This window comes from Pteronotus mesoamericanus, unplaced genomic scaffold, assembly GCF_021234165.1.
Source record: "Pteronotus mesoamericanus isolate MK-2021 breed Mesoamerican mustached bat unplaced genomic scaffold, CSHL_Meso_final contig_181, whole genome shotgun sequence".
Classification (NCBI taxonomy): Eukaryota; Metazoa; Chordata; class Mammalia; order Chiroptera; family Mormoopidae; genus Pteronotus; species Pteronotus mesoamericanus.
Window position 1 is genome coordinate 2,963,145 of NW_026555077.1, and position 22,014 is coordinate 2,985,158.

General features: G+C 36.2%; 1 protein-coding gene across 1 annotated transcript in view; it reads right to left on the reverse strand.

The window, feature by feature from the left end:
• Window positions 1-22,014, reverse strand: part of SLC44A5 (solute carrier family 44 member 5) — a 309,363-nt gene that overhangs the window by 43,334 nt on the left and 244,015 nt on the right. Inside the window, exons 4-7 of the mRNA XM_054566860.1 lie at window positions 18,210-18,294; window positions 8,472-8,556; window positions 2,061-2,189; window positions 926-986 (exon numbers count right to left, since the gene is read on the reverse strand). Coding sequence (XP_054422835.1) covers window positions 926-986; window positions 2,061-2,189; window positions 8,472-8,556; window positions 18,210-18,294 — 360 coding nt within the window. The remainder of the gene's footprint in view (window positions 1-925; window positions 987-2,060; window positions 2,190-8,471; window positions 8,557-18,209; window positions 18,295-22,014) is intronic.

Here is a 22,014-nt window from a genome sequence, read left to right on the forward strand (position 1 = left end):
GAAGAAATACACACTCATTGTAGAAAAAGGAAGAAAGAAAATACCCAGTATTTTGCCATTCCCAAGATAACCACTTAATATTTTGGCATATTTCTTTCTAATCATTTTCTTTGAGTACTTTATTCTTTACTTTAATTTACACATACTTGTCATTCTAATGCATATAGAATTTTGCATTTTATTTAACATTATAATATTATATAATACTTATAGTTAATAATTCTAAAATATTTCATTTAGTGAATATATCAGTAACTATTTGAGCATTCTTTTGCCCTTGAGCACTAGAGTATTTCCTTTTTCTTTTTTTTTTTTGGATGGGATCCTATTGGATAAGGTTGTGGCAAACATCTTTATGTAAAGTTTTTTCTCTATAGTTAGAATTATATCCATAAGAAGAAAAATGAGTGATTATTTTATTTTCTTCTAAACACAGTTAAATGAAGTTTATAAATTTTAAAGATATAGAATATTGATTCTTTCAGGAGACATATAAATATTTCAAATTTCAAATTATAAAGACAAGTGTATGTCCAACCTTCATTCCCCAAACATTTTATGCACAAATATTTTGTCTGAATTCTAGGGTCGGTGTACAAGAGTATGTCTCTGTGTGTGCTCTGGAAGTTCACAGAACACCAATTAATCAATTTGACTGGGCTTTCAAAAATCAATTTTCTGTCTTTTTATATATGTATTTATGCAGCAAAACCCCCCCAATTCACATAACTCCAGTGGAAATATCCCTGTCTAGTGTTAGGACATTGTGCCTTGGCTCTGGCTTCTTTCCTAATTAACTCGGGGATGTTGGGCCAGTCCTAGCACTATTCTTGGCCTCAGCTTCATCCACTGTGAAATGAGGAAATTGAATTAAATGACTCCTTCATAGATTCTTTGTTTCTAAAATAAAACAATAACCACTTACAAGGTTTGCTTGGAAAAATCGCTGTTGGACAATCATCATCCATTATTATTTGTGAGAGAGACTAAAATGGAAGGAAGAGTATGTTAACATTTCAAAGACTATGTAATGACAATTTTTACCCTCAATATAAAAATTTTGTCCTTTAAACATTCAGTTGCATGATAATCTCATTATTCCAAATTATTCCCCTAATAAAACTAACTGTAAGATTATCTCTCCCACATACATATTTGACAAATGCTCTTAAATGCCCTAAGTACAATTCAGTCAAGTCAACAATAATAAAACCAGACTCTCTGAAACCAAGGCACACATTTGTAAGTGTGTATCTTTATCCTGGTCACATCCTGAGTCTCTAATCCTTACATTTTCTTCTGGAAAAATAGCTCCTCTTTAATTTGGAAGCCATTAATACTAATTAATATAACGAAGCTTTAGGATTCCCTTATAAAATTTAAACCTAGGTAGGGTTTTGGGATACTTTAAAATGAATATTATGAAACTGGAGTTGTAAGTAAAATTGTACTTGTTACTAAGTAGCCATTGGGCTTCATCAATGCATTAATTAAATGGTGACTGTAAACGACAGTTGCTCTTAACTCTTTTTTAAATTAAATTTATTGGGATGACAGTGGTTAATAAAATTATGTAGGTTTCAGGTGCACAATTCTATAATACATCAACTGCATATTGTATTGAGTATTCACCACCCCAAGCCAAGTCTCCTTCCATCACCATTTATTCCACTTTTACACTCTCTCTCCTAACCTCCCCCACCTGTCTTTCCCTCTGGTAATCACCATACTGTTTTCTGTCGAAGTTCTCAGCTCTTGACAGCAAAAACATCCATGCAAGTAGAAAATTTGTTGATGTCATGGAAGAGTTGAAGCTAACTTACCAGACTTAATCATCTTGCATAACCACCCCCATCCCCAGTCTACAAAATGATATTCTGTAAATGGTATGTGTGTTTTTGTATGTATATGTGCATTTGTGCATATATTTTAACAGAATGGTACATTTAGTAATCATTTCCTCGATTTAGGAGCTTTTCCAGTTACAAATGCTTATGTTACACTTGAGAGTAAAACAAAAATTAAATTTTTTCTAGATCTATAAACTTAAACACATATACCTTTGCAGGCTGAGTAATAGGGGACTTGCAGAACTGGCTATAATATGTCCAAGAGTGTTTGTTTATTTTGAATGGAAATTGCATTTCCATATAAGTTAAAAATTTTTCTGGGCACTTGGAGACACAGATCTGTGAAGGAAAGGAACACAATGGTAGAAACTGAATGAATTGAGTTAAACAAACCAAGGAAGTATCTATAAGATTAGACTTCTAAATCATCCACCATGATAAACAGCAAGCACCATTTTACATTCAAGAAACCAAATCAACTTTCTAATCTTATTGTAAAAGACAAAATTTCATATACTAGCTATCAGTCTCTACTCCTTGCTCTTTGGTGGTGATGTTCTGTTAAAACAATAAGATGCTATACAATGATAGACTTACACATATTTTTAACTTCTGATTTTCAGATAATTTTAGATCTACAAGCAGCTGTGAGAAATAACAGATTCCACATACCTTTCACCCAGTTTTGCCCAACAGTAATAATTTGCATAACTATAGTACAATATCACCATCAAGAAATTGATTATCTTATAATCCATTAACCTTATTCAGGTTTCACCAATTTTTCCTGTATAGTGTATGCATTTTCAGGGTTAGAATTTTGCTTTCTTTCCTATGTTTGAATAAGATGGTAACTTAAAAAGTTCCAAATGTTAATATCTTATGTATGCCACTAATAACTATCAGTTCCAGTGAATTCTCAACAATTCTCAAAACATAATTGGGGTTTTATTACCATAAGAAACTAACAAAATGAGGGCTATTGGTGGTAATCAATCATTATTATAGTCTTTTAGCAACACCAGTCAAACGTGGGCAGAGGTCACCGATGCAATTACTTCGCATTAACGAACTTTGGGGACCTATTAATGCCAAACCAGATCCCTTTGCTAGTCTACAGAGCCATTGTAGAGTGACTAAAATCCAATCAGTAACTCCCCAGAGAAAAAAGCAGATTCAGAAAAGATGCATTCTATGGGTATTGCTTCTGTTTGAAAAAAAATCATATTAAGTCATGAGAGTTGCAGTCGATTCTTGCATACTCTCTCTTCCCCATTCAATTCCTCCTTGTGAAAGTGCTCTCCACTCTGACTTGTTCCATCTCCCAACTGTACACATTGCTAAAGACTCTTACTGGCCAGATTCTCGCTCAATCTCCACTGGCTGTTAGGTAGAGACACTGCTGCTGAGCCCACATCTCGTTCCCATCTTTGGGTCATGTTTCTGCTGTACACAAGAACATTTGATGTCGACCCCAAAACTACGGCAGGAGGTGAATAACTAAATGAACAACTTTGACAATTTACTAAACGACTTTGAAAGATAACTAAACTAGTTCCCCTATTGGATACATTTAAATAGATTTTTAAAAGTGAATACTGAAAATACTGATGCTTTCTCAGGCTTTAAATTCAGTTGGGACCATGATGATTCTATATTTACAAAAATATACACATACAATGTATATTATACATATAAAAATCCTGTTATACAACATATAAAAGAGTAATTAAAATGGTATACGAGTAAAAGTGGTTTGTTAAAAAGGACACCAAATTTCATTCCAGACACAAAATGAGCTGTTAAAAAATAACATAGCAACTGCTCTTTACTCTCTCTTTTTATCATCCCAATTTGTTCACTTCAAATAGGATGCTGATTAGTAGCAATCAACATATGATTAGCCAAAAATGAAGGCCACATTGAGGTTGGGTATCCTAATTGATCACATTCTGTCCTTTAAATGTGTGTGACACATGTCCGGGCCATGCTGACAGTTAACAAAAGACACAATGCATAAAAATATGGCTTGAATCAAGTAGATAAACTATTGCTTGGCAGACTAAAAGTAAGTCTGCATTATTGGCAGCTAAAATATATTCTGACTTAGTTCTGATTCTTTGAGTAACCACAAAGGAGCACTTGATATAGTTCTTCGTCAGTATTTTTATTACATTTTCAATTCATATAGGTTTAATATTCTAATACAAATTAGAATTTGATGAGTGGAAGGGAAAGTTATATTGAAGATTAAAACACTGCATTTGTTATAAACAAAGAATGATCTTGTAAATAATTTATAAAACAACAAAAATGCATAATGTACAAGGATTTACTTTTTGTTTCATTGTGGGGATGATACATTTTTATAATATAGCAGAAAAATTCTAAGACTGGGAGTAGGAAGATATGCCTTCTTTCTTTTCTTTCTTCAACAAATACTTACTGATCACCTATTCTGAGCCTGTTCTAGTGACTGGGGATACAGCAGTGAAAAAAAAAGACAAAAATCCTTGCCCTCAAGCAGTTTACCTTCTAGTAGGGGAAGACGGGTAACAACAAATAAATAACATTGTTTGTTAGAAGATGGTAACAAATGCTATGAAAAAAATAAAACTAGAGAGGAGATTGGAGGATGAAAACTGAGTGGGATTCCAATTTTAAATAGGTTGTCAAGAAAGGCCTCACTAAAATGGTAACATCTGAAGAGAGAATTGAAGACCAATAATCAAGCCATAGTCATCTGAAGAAAGACTACTGCAGGCAGGGAGAACAGCAAAATCTAAGGCTCTGAGGTAGGACCTTTCCTGGATCCTTTGAAGACAATAGGTGGCCGATAGGATCCAAGTACAATGACCAGAGGGAGAGTAACAGCTTATGTGGTCAGAGAGTCTGGCAGCCAGTGAATGATCTTGTAGGTCATTGTTAGAATTTTGGCTTTTAATCTGAGCAACTTGGGAAGCTATGGGGGTGGTAGTGAGCAAAGGAGAGACACAGTGACATACTTAACAGAATCACACTGGCTGCAGGGTAGAAAAAAGACTGTAAGGGTTTGGGGTTTGGGGGCCAAGGATAGAGGCAGAAATACCAGTCAAGAGGTCACTGAACTAATCCAGAAAAAAGAATTATCGTTCCTTGAAAAACAGAAGAAGTGGTAAAAAGTAGTTTGGTCCAGATGTAGGGGTGTCCAACCTGTAGCCTGCAAGCTGCATGCCTCCCAGATGGCTATGAATGTGGCCCAACACAAAATCACAGAATCATAAATTTATTTAAAGCCCCCCCTTTTTTTTAGCTCATCAGTTTTCGTGAGTGTTTGTGTATTTAATGTGTGGCCCAAGATAACTCCTTCTTCCAGTGTCATCCAGAGATGCCAAAAGGTGGGACAACCCTGGTCCAGGGTATGTTTTCAATGGAGACCAGAGGAATTGGTTGGCAGCTTAAACATGAGTGTGAGAGAAAGAGGAATCAAAAATTATTCCATGGTATTTGGAGTTGTTCTTAATTAAAATAGAAAAGATTATAAGGGTTGGGAAACAATTTTAAGAATAAAGTCAAAGATCAGGAATTGAGTTTTGGACATGTTAATTTGAGATGCCAACTAAATATTCCCATGGAGACATTGCTTAAGTGGTTGGATATAAAGACCTAGAGTTCGGGTAGCAGACTTATTTGGAGATATAAACTAGGGAAGGCAGCATATAGTTGGTGTTAAAACCACAAGACTAGGTCAGATCACCAAAAGAGTAAATGCAGATTTCAAAGAGGAATGAGCTTGGTGGAAGAAAGAATGTCAATGCTTAGAAGATATTGGAAAGATGATGAGAAACCAGCAAAGGAAACTAATAGGAATTGACCAGAGAGTTGGGAGGAAACATAAAAGAATGTTGTATACTGGAAGCCAAGTGAATGAAGTATTTTAAGGAGAGGAGATTGCTTAAACAATGCTGTTAGATCAAGTAAATAGGAATTGAGAATTGACCGCTGGTTTTATAATGTGGAGGTCAGTAGTACCATTTGGAGGAAATTGGAATAGCAGCAAAAGCCTGAATGAGAATGAGAAGGATTTAGACATATTCTTTTGACAAGTTCTGGGGAAAAAAAAAAGGGAGGCACAAATATAAAGAGAAGTACTGGGAGAAAGATGTGGGATTGAGGAGATAATTTTTAAGGTGGAAGAAATAACAGCATGTCTATATACTGATGGGAATGATTTAGTACAGAAGGAAAATGGTAATAAAAAGAAAAAAACAGGCAATTTCTGGAGTAGTATGCATGAGTATGTAAGATAATATCTAAGGCACAAGTGGATGTCAGTGTGGGAGCTTTCGAAAGTTATCTTCTGCATGTTTATACTTTCTCAGTGAGAAAGAAGGCAAAGTTAGAGTCTGCCATGAATATTGGGAAGGAGATCTTGGAGGTCTGAGGTGAAAAGAGAAGGTGTGAAATTGTTTCCAGGACAGTAGGCCAGCAAACGGACAAGGGGTCTATAGTGCAGCTGTGGGACTCCAATGAGGACGTACTCAAGCTTAGTGGTCCTGAATGTAGAGGACTGTTGTGTGTATTTTCTCCAAGAAAACACAGCTGCCTGGGTTCAGGCATGGAATAGGGAGAGAGCTGCATTTACCCAGGGATGGGGTTTTGCCAGGGAAGTACAACTAAGTGAGGGGGACAAAAAAAATTGAAAGTTTACATAAGGAGTGATTTTAAAGAGGTACCATGGAGTGTAAGTCAGGTAAAGAGAGAGATGAAAGCATGCGGGAACTGAGGGACACTGTGAAAGGATTAGGATCAGCGGTTTGTATGTTCTGGCAAGGTAGAAGAATCATTGGAATGTGAGAGAGGCTGACGAGATGAGACAGTGGGATGTTTGAAATAGAGATTACAAAGGATGGTAATTATTGGTACTGACAAGATCAAGGGTTTGACCTTGGCCGTGAATGGCTCTAGTAGAAAACAAGGTCTGTGATAGAGCTGGTGGTCACAGAACTAAGATGTCAATATCCCAAGTTGGTTTTAGTTTCAGCAGGAAATAAGGTATCAAAAATCTTTGAGGGAGATGAAAGAGAGAGAGAGAGAGAAGGAGGAGGAGGAGGAGGAAGAGAAGGAGGAAGAGAGGGAGGGAGGAACAAAGAAAGAAACAGAGGAAGGGAGGGAGAAAGAAAGGAAGGAAAGGGAAAGGAAGGGAAGGGGAGAAAAGGAAAGGAAAGGGATAAAGAAAGAAAAAATGAAAAGAAAAGAGAAAAGAAAAGACAAAAGAAGGAAAGAAAGAAAGAAAATTATAAACAAACTCCAGGAAAGACCTTTGGGTGTGATTTACAAGCACATGGAACCAAAAAGAGGCAAGTCAGTAGCTTCTAAGTTTTTGAGGTAGTGGTATTGCCAAAGAATTCATGAGTTAACTTGAAAAGATCTTTGACAAAATAATGTTTGAGGTGGTAAACCTTGCACAACAGGAAGAAAGTTTCAAAGTTATATGGCCCCCAAGATGGCATATTTCCAGTGCTCAGCCATGGTGTGGCCTGGAGACTAATAAACAGGAAATAACCTTCCAGGTGGCTGAGCAAAGGACAACTGAATGCAATGGATGAGGAAATTCCTCTTGAAGAATACAATCCAGCTTAAATAAAGGGCTCTTCTCTAGTGCCATGCACCAGACTGTTGTGTATTTACCATTCCTCCCTTTCTGAATGGGAGTTTGTATTCTAATTTTCTTAGACCCAATCTCCATTGTGCATTAAGTGTCAAGACCTGACAGAGAGACTACACATCACCCACAGAACATGGACTTGGGTGAAAGACAGTGCTACACGGGACTCTTGGTTGTCTCCCTTGGGAAGATGGATATTCTAGACAACAGAGAGTTAGACTCTGGAAGACACAGCTAACTGCTCACTGAAATTTGTGTGTCTTATTCCATTTGTTCCATGGCACAGAAGATGCTCTTCAGGCCGCAACTACCTTTCTTGATTCGTTTCTTTTTTGCATCTAGATGTGAACATATAAGACTAATGTGCCAATGGCATAGGAGTAGAAATGCGATGTGTGACACTTCTGATCCCAGACTGTCAGGAGCAGGGTGCTTTATTCATCCTCTCTGTTTCCTTCTGGCAGCTGGATGCAGACACTGAAGACTAAAGGGATGGCAGAGCCGTTAGAGGAAAGGGGACTGCAGGAGAGTCCCCACCGACCGCGATGCCTCATGCTGCTAAGTGGCGAAGAAGAAACTTTATTGTGTTAAGTCAGTGAAAAACTGAGGTTTATTATGTACAATAGCTAGCCTTACTTTTTGTAATACCAACGTGGAGAGAAATACCTCTACTTCACTGGGCTGTAGTTTGCTCATTTGTAAAATTAGGTGGTTTGGACAAAGTAATCACAAGGTTCTTTACTGATGCTAGATTGATGAATTACTGTTTCCTTTTGATTGGTTATGAACAAAGATGAGCTCATATTTATGTCTTCCCACTTTCCATAAATTCATCTTTAACAACACACAGACACAATGCAAATTAACTTCTGAATTCTTTCATCCAAGAATGGTCAAAGTGGCTAACACCAGTTAGGCATAGATATGTGCGTATATATATATATATATATATATATATATATTTTTTGCCTTACCTGTGTAGTAGGGCAATGTAGGTTTATTAAAACGGAAGGACTGGTACAGCTGAAAATGTTAAAATAAAACAAAATGCTCTTGTTCCTGTTAAGAAAACAACATTTTTAGTGAGTGTGGAAATGTTCCATATCATTTCAGAATCTGTACACTTTAATATAATACAATCTTTTAAAAATTGGCTTCATTTTCTTTAGATAGCTGTAATATAATTTGCAACCTCCCTTTAAACTGCCTAACATTTAAAGCAACATTTGGTAATAGTAAAAAGTTGAAAAAAATCAAATAGTCCATCAATAGGAGATTGATTAAATGAAAGTTTTACAACCATAAAATGGAAGTTTACATTGTCACTGTAAATAATGTTGAAGAAAATATTAAATGGATGAAGAAGTTCTCAATGTATTAATTTTAGGAAGCATGTTATTAAAGAGTATTAAGATAGGACTTTATTTTAATTTTCAAAAATAGGCATAACATGATATGCAGAAACAAATTATTCTATCTGAATGGTGGAATTATATTTGCTTAGTTAAATTGTTTTGTTCTTTTATGGATCTCCTGAAATAAACATGTATTACTTTGGTAATCTGAAAAAAAGATAAATAAATTAACATTTCCACTGTGTTCAAAATTATGGTTAGTGGCATAGTTATAGGACAGGTCGATATTCACTAGCATTACTCTGCCATTTGGCAGCCATGGTTCACTTTTGAATTTCAATTTCCTCAGCAGTGTACTGGAATAATACCAGCCTTACTTAATTCACAGTGTTGTTGGTAACATAAAATAATGTGTCATGAATTCAAGACAAGTGCCTGTCCAACTTTAGTATGCATCAGTGAAACTTGCAGTGTTTTTGCAAATCATGATTCCTAACTCATTCTTATCCCTTGAGAGCCCAAATCTCTGGGTATACAGATTAGGAATTCAGTTGTTTTTTTTTCCCCTATGTTCCTCAGCATATTCAGATATATATGGTGTATAAACCATACCTTGAGAGAAGTCCTATATATTTTCCCAGAACCTCTGTCAAGTCCTCAATTAATTAACGTGACTAGATATATAACAAAACATATAATAAGCTATTGGATACTTTTCTACTTAGAATCACCAAGTAGGATCCAAATCTAAAGACCAAGAAAGCTCTCCACACGGAAAGTGTGGGCCAGACCCTTGTGTTACTTCTACCCTCTTCCTGCCCATGTATACATAAGGGAAACATGGATAGAATGAGGTGGGTTGGAGATAGTGGAGTTGGCAGGATACAAGGACGACAGTTAGGAGGATTTTTCCATCCCTTCTCATTGAAAGGGTGATTGTTTCTTCCCAATGCCAAATCACAGAGGGCTCGGAGAGAATCTCTCATAGAGACTGTGGGTACCTGTAGGAAGGGCAGCCCAGCATCTCATTCTCCAGTTGGACCCTTGCTATGTGGCAGACTTATTAGTTAGCCCTCTGTGCCCATGTTAGCAGGGAGAAATGAAACCCAAAGAGACCACCGTGAGCTGGAAAAGATAATGGGGTAGGAAAAGCATAGTGTTGAAGTAGCATGTTACGGGAGGATGAAAATGGGCTTGCATTACCCTGGTAGTACCTCATCAGACAACAAGAAACTGGAGGTGAATCACCAGAGATGAAACTAAAGGGGTTGGGAGGAAGGCAAGCTAAGTCGAACCCTCAGATCAAAGAACTACTCAGTAAGGACTTCCTCCAGAGAATTTCCACTTGGACACCATGAATGAACAAGGCTTTGGATGCGTACGCTAAAGAGGGTGACTCATGGCTAACTAGTTGTATCTTAGCTGAAGTAGCAACACCACACGGGATAAGGACAGTGACCAAAAAAGTGATAGACACTCCTTCTCTTTCCATCCCTCACAACGCAAAGAAAGAGCCAGAACCAGAAGAGAAAGAAGAAAAGGGATATAGTAGTCCAGACCCTCTCTTCTGCTTTAAGTTCCCTTGCAGAGTTAAATCCTGAACTAGGAGACTGAAGATATGAGATTCAAATTTTAATTTAAACTACATTGAATTTTTCAACAATAGAGAGTACCTGGAAAGCAATAGAGTCTACCTGAGATGACAAAGTGAGAAGAGAGATTTGAAAGAACATTGTTAAAGGCAATTATGGGGAAAATAAACACATTTCATATCTGTAAACCCATCAAGTTCAGATGGCTCAGGATCTGGTTATAAATTCAGACATAATACACACAAGGCTACTTCAGGACTCTGCAAGAGTCAGCTTGGCTCTTTCACCACCCAAGCAGCTATATCGTCCTCACAGTCTCATGGTGCATGTGATTCAAATTTGTACTTGAGCGAATGAATAAATTAAAGCATGTCATCGATCACCGGAGTCTCTTAGGAGTGGTTAAAACTGTGAATGGTAAATCAGTAAGTTTCAAGAGTTCCCATAGGTAAAATTGATTTATAACCTGCAAAATGCTACATAAACTAAAGTTATTCACTAGATTATGTTATTCTCAAAGGTAAGGCTTCTATCTTATTCATCTTTATACCCCTACCTTACTAACACTTAGCTTGGCACTTGGCCCATTCTAGGTAGTTATCAAATGTAGAATGAATGAAACAAATTCCACAGGGTTTTTCAAAATCTTAGAATCCTTAAAATCCTTTGTTTTTCAGCACAAATTTGTAGTCATTCTATTGCAGTCTGACTGATATCCTTAAATATCCGTGGACCTCAGATTCCTTGGGTACAAAGTAGATTATGATGGTTGGAGCTGAGCAATTCTGTGGAGTGACTGAGGAAGTAATTTATTGTTTAACTTGAATTACATTTCCACTCTGAAACAACAAAATAGAAGCAACTGCAGATTACTAATTTAAGATAACCCACCATGTACATTAGCCCATCTTTTTCTTTCCTGAGGTTCATGGAAATATAAGAATAACATTTGAAAAAGGAATAAACCTCACTATTCTGCCTGAGGATGTGGAGGATGGGGTCTGCTCACAATTACACAAGAGGGTTCAACAAGTTTGGAAAGATGGAGAGCATATGAGTGTGTTGAGTGATGGATGCACCACAGTGACTACGAAAAAGGTGGGACATGCTTTTGCCAGTTAGAAATCATTTGATATGTTGGACTTAGAGTTAATAGAAATTTACCCAAAAATGAGAAGATTATTTGAAAGTTTATATACAATCTGCAGTGCAAATCAGCATCTCTGTACTCCTCCTATACACGTGCACTTAGAATTTTAGCACCCAGGAAAAACAGGCAACACCGAGTCTTCTTTTGTTGAGTTAACCTTCTGGGGATAGCAAGGGCTTCAACAGCATTTTGAAAGCTGATGCCTGACAGCCAGCTTCCCACCAGTTCATGCTGTAGTGAAATCTGATGGCCAGCACAGCCCCTCACCCTGAACAGGGCACAGTCCTCCCTGAGAAATTGACTGACCAACATAGCAGTAGAGAGAATTCACAGGAGACCTGGTTCATCTTTTTTTAGTAAGATTGGGAATGTTGCTTCATTTAGATGCCAAACTGATGCAAAACCTAAATGGAAGAGCTTTGCTCTCTCCGTCTTTCCTCTTTCATTACCTAAAAAGCTCATACTGGGTAATTGCGCTTCCTTAGACAATGTTCAAAGTTGTTTTAATACAACCTTTCAAGCTGAAGTTTTTGTAGCAGCCAGAAGGTGGCATCAAAATCAACTGAGCTCTCACTTTTAATGGCAATCCCCAAGAAAAGGACCATGGCCGAGTATCATGAATAACTTCCCTGAAACTTAAGAGACAGAAAAAAGTTACATGTCAACCATTTTCTCTTGAGAGCTCTGTTTTATCTGTTTTGACATTTTAGAAAACTCCCAGTGTTTCTCCTAGTGCTTTGGTTAGGCATGGATAAACAAAGCAAAATATGGCAAAAATCTATATCCCCAAAACTGTAACACCATCTCTAAACATGGCATTTAAGCTCAGTTACAAATGCCTTTGAGAGGTAAGAGTCAAAGGGTCATTTTAATTACATCAGGCTCTAACAAGTACAAATACTCCAGCTGTTACAGTCTTGCAAGTATTATCTGGACTAAATCTTTTGGTGTGGCTAAATTGCTTACACATTCTGACTAAATGTATTTCATTTGGAATGGAAACACATGCGCGTGCACACACACACACACGCACTCGTTTTTTTATTTATTTACCATATTTGCCATGTACAATGTGTGCTTTTTTGCCCAAATTTTTTAGGGAAAAATAAGGTGCACTTTATACATGGGCAGTACTAATTCTGTATCTATATAAATGTTGTCAATTCTTTTATTTATGTTTATGCATTAAAAATATAACTCTAGAAAGCAATAGTGATATCTGTATGAAAAATAATACCTTGGAATATTATAATCAGTTTTGTTTCTAAATATAAACAAATAATTGATTACAAATTAAAATGAAAGATTTTTTTCCTGGAAGTTTGGGCCAAAAATTATGCCAGAAAATAACCAAGGAACTAGACACTGGGGGTAATGCTTCAGGTGAGATTGTCAGGATTACGCTCTATTCTTAAAGTAGCACACTGCACCAAACATACTAGATTGAAGTCCATGATTTCTCTTTTTTTTATTGTCTAGTTCTTAATTTAATTTTTCCAGTTTTATTGAGATGCAATTGACATATAACATTGTATTAGTTTAAGATGTATAACATAATGATTTGATATAGATCTATAGCAAAATGATTCCCACAATAACTTTAGTTAACATTTGTCACTTCATATAGTAATATTTTTATTGTGATGAGAGCTTTCAACATCTACTCTCTTAGTAACTTTCAAACATACAAAACAGTATCAGTAACTATAGTCATCATGCTATACATGACAGCCCCAAAGCTTGTAATGGAAAGGCCCTCCCTTTTGACCACCTAAATCCATTAACCACACGCCTCATCCTTGCCTCTGGCAGTCACCAATCTGTTCTCTTTTACTATGGGTTCAGTCTATTTAGATTGTACGTACAAGTGAGATAATAGAGTATTTGTCTTTTTTCTGACTTATTTCACTTAGCATAATGCAATCAAGTTCCATCCATGTTGTCACACATGGAAGTATTTCTTTACTTTTTATAGTTAAATAACATTCCATTATATGTCACATTTTCTCTATCCATTAATTCATTGATGGACACTTTGGTTGCTTCCATGTCTTGACGACTTTAAATGATGGTGCAATGAACATGGAGGTGCAGATATCTCTTCAAGATAGTGATTTCAATTCCTTTGGATATAAAACCTGATGTAGAAATACTGAATCATGTGTTAGCTCTGTTTTTAATTTTTATAGGAACCTCCATATTGTTTCCATAAGAGCTGAACCAATTTGCATTCCCACCGATAGTGCACAAGGGTTCTCTTCTGTTCATATATTTCCCCAAACTTGTCTTTTGTCTTTTTGGTGATAGCTACTCTAATAAGTGTGGGGTGATACCTCATTGTAGTTTTGATTTCCTTTTCTCTGACAATTAGTGATTGTGAGTACCTCTTCATGCACTTGCTGGTCATCTGTGTTCTTTGGGAAAATGTTTATTCAGTTCTACTGCCTATTTTTAATCATATTGTTTTGTTTTAATTTTGTTACTGAGTTGTATGATTTTTTATACACTTTTATATTAATCACTCATCAGAAACATAGCTTGCAAATACTTTCATTCAGTACGTTGCCTTTTTATTTTGTTAATGGTTTCCTTTGCTATGCAGAGGCTTTTCAATATGAAGTAGTCCCACTTGTTTATTTTCACCTTTGCCTTTGCTTCTGGTGTCATATCCAGAGCCCAGACCAATGCCAAGGAATTTCTTCTAGGAGGTTTGTGGTTTCAAGTCTTACATTCAAGTCCATAATCCATTTGGAGGGTTGGGTTTTTTTTTTTTTTTTTTGTATGGTATAAAATAAGAGTCCAATTTCATTTTCGCATGTAAATAGTCTTCCCAGTACCATTTGTTGAAGAGACTATCCTTTTCTTTTTGTACGTTATTGGCTCCTTTGTTGAAAATCAATTGACCTTATATGTATGGGTTTATTTCTGGGCTCTCTATCTATGTGTCTGTTTTTATGCCAATACCATACTGCTTTGACTGCTACAGCTTTATCAGCTTTAATATACTTTAAAACTGATGCCTTCACCTTTGTTTCCCTTTCTCAAGATTGATTTAGCTATTTAGGCTTTATTGTTGTTCTTGTTCCATACAATTTTTAGGATTTTTTTCTATTTCTGTAAGTATCATTGGCATTTTGATAGGGATCGCATTGAATCAATAGGTTACTTTGAGTAGTATACACATTTAAAATATGAAGTCTTTTAACCTATCAGTGTGATACATCTTTTTATTTATTTGTGTCCCTTCAATGTCTTTCACTGAGGTTTTATAGTTTTCAGTGCACTGATTTTTCACCTCCTTGATTAAATTCATTCCTAAGTATTTTATTCCTTTGCATAAAGTTGTAAATGGTATTGTTTTCTTAATTTAACGTTCTGATAGTTTGATATTAATGCATGGAAGTGCAACTGAAATTTATGTATTGATTTTATATCCTGAAACTTTACTGAATTTATTAGTTCTAAGAGGTTTTTGGTGGAGTCTTTAGGGTTTTCTATATATAATATCATGTTATCCGAAAATAGAGTTTTACTTCTTTCCTTCCACTTTGAGTCCTTTTTTTCTTTTTCCTGCCTAATTGCTCTGGCTATGACTTTCAGTATTACATTGAGTAAAAGTGGCAAGACTGGGCATCCTCATCTTGTTCCTGATATTAGAATAAAAGCTCTTTACCATCAAGCATGATGCTAGCTGTGAGATTTTCAGATAGAGCCATTATTATGTTGAGGTACATTCCCTCTATGTTCAATTTGTTTAGAGTTTTTATCAATAAAGTTATGCTGAAATTTGTCAAGTGATTTGTCTGCATCTATTGAGATGCTCATATGATTTTTATCCTTCATTTGGTAATGTGGTATATCACATTAATTGATTTGTGGATGTTGAACCGTCCTTATATCTCTGGAATGAGTACCAGTTGATCATGGTATATAATCATTTCAATGTATTACTAAATTTGTTTTGCTAATATTTTTGTTGAGAATGTTTGCATGTATATTCATTAGGAATACTGGCCTGTAATTTTCTGTTCTTATAGTGTCCTTGTCTGGCTTTGTTATCAGGGTAATGATGGTCTTGTAAAAAAGTTTAGAAATGTTCTCTTCTTTTCTATGTTTTGGAGGAGTTTGAGAAGGCTTGGTATTAATTCTTTAAATGTTTTGTAGAATTCACCAGTGAAGGCATCTGAACATGGTCTTTTGTTTGTTTGGAAGTTTGATTACTAATATTCAGTCTGTTTGGATTTTTTATTTCTTAATGATTCAGTCTCGGTAGGTGGTATATTGCTAAAATTTATTCATTTCCTTTAGATTGTCCAATTGGTTGACATATAATTGTTCATAGTAGTTTTTTATGATCCTTTGTATTTTCACGATAAGCTATAATGTCTCCTCTCCCTCTTTTTTGATAAGTCTAGGTTTGTCTACTTCATTTTTTCAAAAACCCAGCTCTCAGTTTCATCGATCTTTTTTATTTTCTTTTAGTCTCTATTTTGCCTATTTCCACTCTGATCTTCACTATTTCCTTTTTTCTAATAACTTCAGGCTTAGTTTGGGTTTTTTTCTTGCTTCTTGAGAAGTAAAGTTACATCTCTTTAGCTACTGACTTAAAATCCCACCTTCGTTACATTTAGAATTTATATTTATAATGAGATTTATTTCTTACTTCCTAGTTCTATTATAGTTCCACACTGTTTTGATGATTGAAATCTGATTTTTTATAAATTTTTCCTTACTATTAAAAACTCTAAGTATAATGTAAAGCAACTTTCTTGTTAAAATTTCAAATTAATATACTTACACATTAAGAATTAAAACAATTGGTAGTTTAAAAAATATAAAGCATAATAGCATAGATGGCTCTGAAACAAATACAATATGTAAATTTATTATATGATAGTTTTGGTATCATAAATCGAGGGTAAGGAAGAGTATATTATTTATCAAACTATTCTGAGAAATTTGATTCTACAACTGGAAAAAAATGGAAATGTTATTCCTATTTTATTGCATAGACACAAGTAAATTCCAAATGGATTACATATATGAATATAAAAAAGGAAACCATAAAAATACCAGAAAAATATGGGTGAGTATAATTTTTAGGATTAAAAAAAGCCAATAGGGTCATAATACAAAATTGAGAAAATATGAAGGAAAATTAACAGAATCAACTCTTGAAAATATAAAAATAATTTTTAAGAGCTCCCTTATATTCCATTAAATAGGCCCTAATTTACTACCTCCCACATATTTTTATTATATAGTGCTTTAATGAACATGTCTGCTTTATGCTAGGATTTTCTTTAAATGATCTTTATGTACTGATGTTATGGTATATTTGTTGGAAATGAGTGGGTCATTGGCTTAGGCCTGGAAAACTTAATATTGAGACCTTTTTAAAAATAGCCTATTTTATAGAACTAGAGACTTAGAGATTTGTATGATTTTCATCACCTGGTGCTCTATTTGTCCCTCAAAATGTAAAGATTTTGTTGTCAATATTTCGGATTTTTTAGTTACTGAGGTTAAAATAAGAATTACCACTCTAGGTCAGAATTTAGTCCCGTCATCTCTAATAGACAACAAGGACCTTTTGTAGAAGTTAATTTGTCCACTATAAACTCAACCTGACATTGAGGGTTTCTCCCCACCCATATTTTGTTCTCTCTTGGTGGCCTGTAAAAATTCTACATTATGAATTTTGTTAACCCCTTCCTGAATCCATTTTTTTTCAGTGTATCTCAAATAATAAGCTCCATAGTTATGGGTAGGCACTATAGGGAACTATAGGGAACTATAGGGAACACCTAAAGTGTTGTGAGCCCTAGCTGCTGCTGTTGTTAACAGGAGGGGGGCTGTTGACTCTTTTTTCCATTCAGTACCAGCTCTTACCCTGAACTGGTTATGAAGAGCCAGATCTAGTTATAACCCCGCATACTGACAAAAGAAATGGATTAGTGAGAGAGAAGGGACATTTCTGTTAAAATGTAGGGTTTCTGTTTTTGTTTTTAAGTAGAGAAATAAAAACCTTGTTTTCAGAAGTGGAAGTTTCTGTTATGGTTAACATTAGAAAGGAATTTGATGGAACTTTCATCCTTGTTTGTTTCAGCTACTGGGATGAGGGCCACTGTCTGCAGAAGTCAGGTTGCCTTGAAAAGTCTACCACACGCTGAAGACCTTCTAGGTGTGCTGCTCACTCTGCGGGGGGGGAGTGATTTATCAGAGTGATTTACTTGTGGCAAACACAAGTCTAATGACTGCCATGTTGAGCTTTTTAGCAGCTACTCAGAACTCAGCCTTCCAAGGACATTTCGTACGGCTTTCAAAATATGGCTTCTGATAAGCCCACTGGTTCAATTTATCCATTATAATTATATTTTCGTTCAGTATCTTCAAGCAATCTAATAAAACTCTGCATCACAATCATAACTTATCTTAAGTTATAGAGTATCAAACTCTCTAACTGCTTATAAACTATTTCTAGGAAAAGGGGAGGGAAGGCCTTCATTATGAATTTCAATCTTGTTAAGAAGTCCAGTAAGATTAAGGTAAAAGTGGCTTCTAGGTCCTAGCTTAAACAGTAAATTCAGATAAAGCAAAGGTGGCCATACTCACTCATTGGGGGTGCCTTTCTGGCCACAAAAGTGGCCCTTGCTGTCTGTAGGATAAGCCACTCTTCTGGGGTCGCCATGTACCCAGGCTGCAAAAACGAGAAAGGACAAGACCTCCATCAGCAACAGCTGGCTGAAAGCACTTGGATTGGAGAAATTAGAATGCGTCACTGCAACACACTAACCTCTCCCCTCAGTCACAGAAGATTATTGATTTTCTCCAAAGAGTAATTTCTTAATGAAAAGTAAAATAAAATATGGATGAATCAGTCAGAAGGCACATTTCTCTTACTCTCTCAGTATTCATCTGGGTTAAAGCCAAAGCATGAGGTAATGTACTTAGAAAATGACATTTATTAAAATGTGAATTAGAGGGCACACTACAAAAGCTTGCTTGGCCAAAAGTCATTTTTCCTAGGGCTCTAAATTAAATGACTTCATAGTAAAGCTAATAAATTTACAGTAAATATGATGTAATTCTTTTGGATTATGCATAAGTAAAAATCTTTAAAAATTCAAAAACAAAATGAAACAATAATGCCCAATTCAAATTGACTGCTTTTTTATGATTTCATGTGACATTAAAAAAATATAAACAGTAACGACTTCAGAGGCAATACAATAAATATTTACTGTACAGTTTGTCTGATAATCTCAAAGCTTACTAAAAATATCAAGTGTCCTCAAGCTTCATGAAAACTGAAGACTCAGTTCTATTTTCTCTGAAGACACTAGGTTCTACCTCATATGAATTCATTACTCTTATTTCCAAAAATTATAAACTTGACAGCTAGACTATAGAACCACAGAAAGTAACATCCATTAACTAAATTGGGTAATACTTAATTCTAACTGAATGTTTCAAACGTCTTCAACTTGATTAATATAGATTCTAAAAATCTAAGAAATGTGTGGTCATCTAATAGTTACTTCTTTATGGAAAACCTATCTCTTTGTCCTTTGCTTCCTTTAACATTTACTCAGCTATCTCCTTACCCACATTTATTGGATTTGACAGTTCATGTTATAATTCAATAACCCTTATATACATGGACAGTGTGACTTGGAAAGATAAAAAATCAATTCTGAATGAGAATTTTAATATGGTAGAGAAATTTTTCTCAATAGTTTTCTTCATCCATCCAACCCTTTCCTTTTAGTATCTAAGTATCCAGGAAAATTCCCTTTGTCTAATTCTTTCTCAAATGTCATAGAAGCCAAATTGGTTTCATCTTCTAATACCTTCTTATAAAATCTGACTCATTTGGGCAGCTCTCCACTGCCATATCTTCCCATTTTTATTTCCCAGAATAAAGAAAGTAGACTATAAATAAGGCATTTAAATGACATCTAAGCATTCAACATCTATGTCTCCAGACACTATTTCATTGAACTCTGTTTTAAAGCTTAGTTCATCACATATTGGCTATACTAAAGAAAGAGATCTAATTTTACCTGACTTTATTTCTTATAATGTGTTTAACTTTATCCCAAAATGTTTTATTGCTTTTCCGTACAATTATTAATTTAGAAATGGGCACTTAAGCATTTGGATTGCTGGGTTTGCTACTTAAAATATGTATTACCCTGAACAAGTCACTCAACTGTTTTGAGTCTTGGCTTTCTAATTTGTTACTGGAAAATGAGTAAAAGTATACCGAGCCTCATAAGAATGTTGAGAATATGAAAGAAGACAGTGAAAGCAAGATGTCCGACTTACAATGTGAACTCAGTAATGTTAGTTCCTGTCATATCTGGGTTTCACCAAAACCAAACAGTAACGCAAGGATTTTGAAGAAGGTAGTTCTTTTAGGAAACAATTCCAGGAAGCTTCAGTGGGAGTGAGGAAAGTGAGCCAGAGAAGGGGCAAAGCCAATAAAGGGCATGCTAACAAGTGGCATCTTGCTGCGGGCAGCACGAACTCCATCCTGCTGGGAACTGCCGAGGAACCAGGTAAAACATGCTTGTCGGTGAGAAGGTAAAACCGTCTGCCATAGCTTCCAGCTCACTCAGAGGGGCTGAGAGGGAGAGGGAGGGCGGGGGGGACCAGCAGCACCTGCTATTGTTTTACTTTCCCTTTGCATCATCAAGCCATTAATCGAAGAATTTGGCATGACAGGTATGTATCCTGTACTAGAAGTCAATCCCAGAATAGTTTGTGTCACAGTTCTCAAGAAACACTTGAAAAGGAAAGAGTAAATTTTGTAGAAGGCTTAGAGTAGAAGTGGGATCTGAGAATACTGAAAAATGCCTAGGATTTAGATGGGTGTCCAGGAGTAGAGAAGAATTATAGATTGAGGAAATAGTAATAGTAAAAGCTTCCATTTATTAATTGTTCACAATATGTCAAGTACCATGCTGTATCAAATTCATTGTCTTATTTGAACCTCCCAATAACTCTATAAGAGAGTCTCACAATAACCCTATGAGGTAGATAACTAAATTTTATAGGTAAGTGCAGCTCAGAGTTTTATTTGCTTTTCAACATCACACAGCTTTTAAGTGGCATAAACAGGGCTTGAAGTCAGGTGTGCTGCTCTCTAAGGCCCGCACTTGAACCACTAGACTCCAGTAGCTACAAGGCTGTCCGCTAAAGGATAAATTAGGAATGAGCTTGTTAACAGTGGGAAACAACAAGGATATCAGCTACATGAGGATTGGCAGTATGTTGGACACATATGCTAGGAAAGGAGATGCGACAGGTACTTTTGGAGCCTTTGTTATTTGAAAAGAAGAGCTTTGTACTTAGCTGGAGAGGAAGAGTGATTGGGAGGGATACGATGGCCTGGGGACAAAGGAGAGGGAGACAAAGATAGAAGTGTCAAGGGAGGAATGAGCCTTCTTAATTTTGCAGGTTTGAATTGTAGCAGGTGGCTGGGTTTACTAGCTGCTGCTACACCTCACCACGCAGCCTCTGGCACAGAAGTCGTACTGCAGATGGTCGGTGTTTGAGCTGGAACACCAAGTCTCTGATCTGAAAGCTGCAAGGACCAGTTCAACCAAGTCCCTTCAGTCGAGGGTATTCAGTTTTCTGCATGCGCTCCCTGCCAGGCCCAGCAGGCACACCCAAGTGGTTGAAACACAGCTTTCTGCCATCCCGGTACATGCCCCAGCCTCGTTGCCACCCCTTCTCGGAGCCTGCTTTCAAGGTTACCTGTGTCCCGCTCTGCTCCAATCTGGCTGACAGGGCTGCATGTTTCCATCCTGTTTGCCTTTTTTATTTAATGCCAAAGTTTTAACTAAAGACATAATCCTCTTTTTGTTGTATTTCAGCATTCTGTTCTGCACTGTGGGCTGGTTTCCCCGTCCCAATCATGGGCAGCGTCCCTTGGCTGGGCCCATTCATGGCTCAAGGCCTCTGGGGACTCAAGGAGGGTGGGGTTACTCAGTCTCTTCATGGGTCTTCCTAAGGAAAGCGGCATATGGGCTTTCTCTGCTCCATCAAGGCTACATCTCATCCACCTCTACTGGAGGAATATGGTGGGGGTGGGGGTAGGGGGTGGAAGGAGGGAAAAAAAGATGTGCCACAACAGTTATTGTGTCCATTAGTAAACTAAGGGGTTTCTCATATTAATCTAGAGGACCTCCTACATTTTACTGCCTTCCTTGGAATTTCTTTATTCATGGAACTTCTAGAACTCTTGTCTAATAAGGTAGCCACTAGCCACATGTGTCTACTGAGCACTTACATATGGCTTATCTAGACTTAGATCTGCTATAACTGCAAAATGCACATCAGATTTTAAAGAGCATGAACAAAAAAATGAATGAAAATATTTCAATAATTTTTTTATATTTATTATATTTAA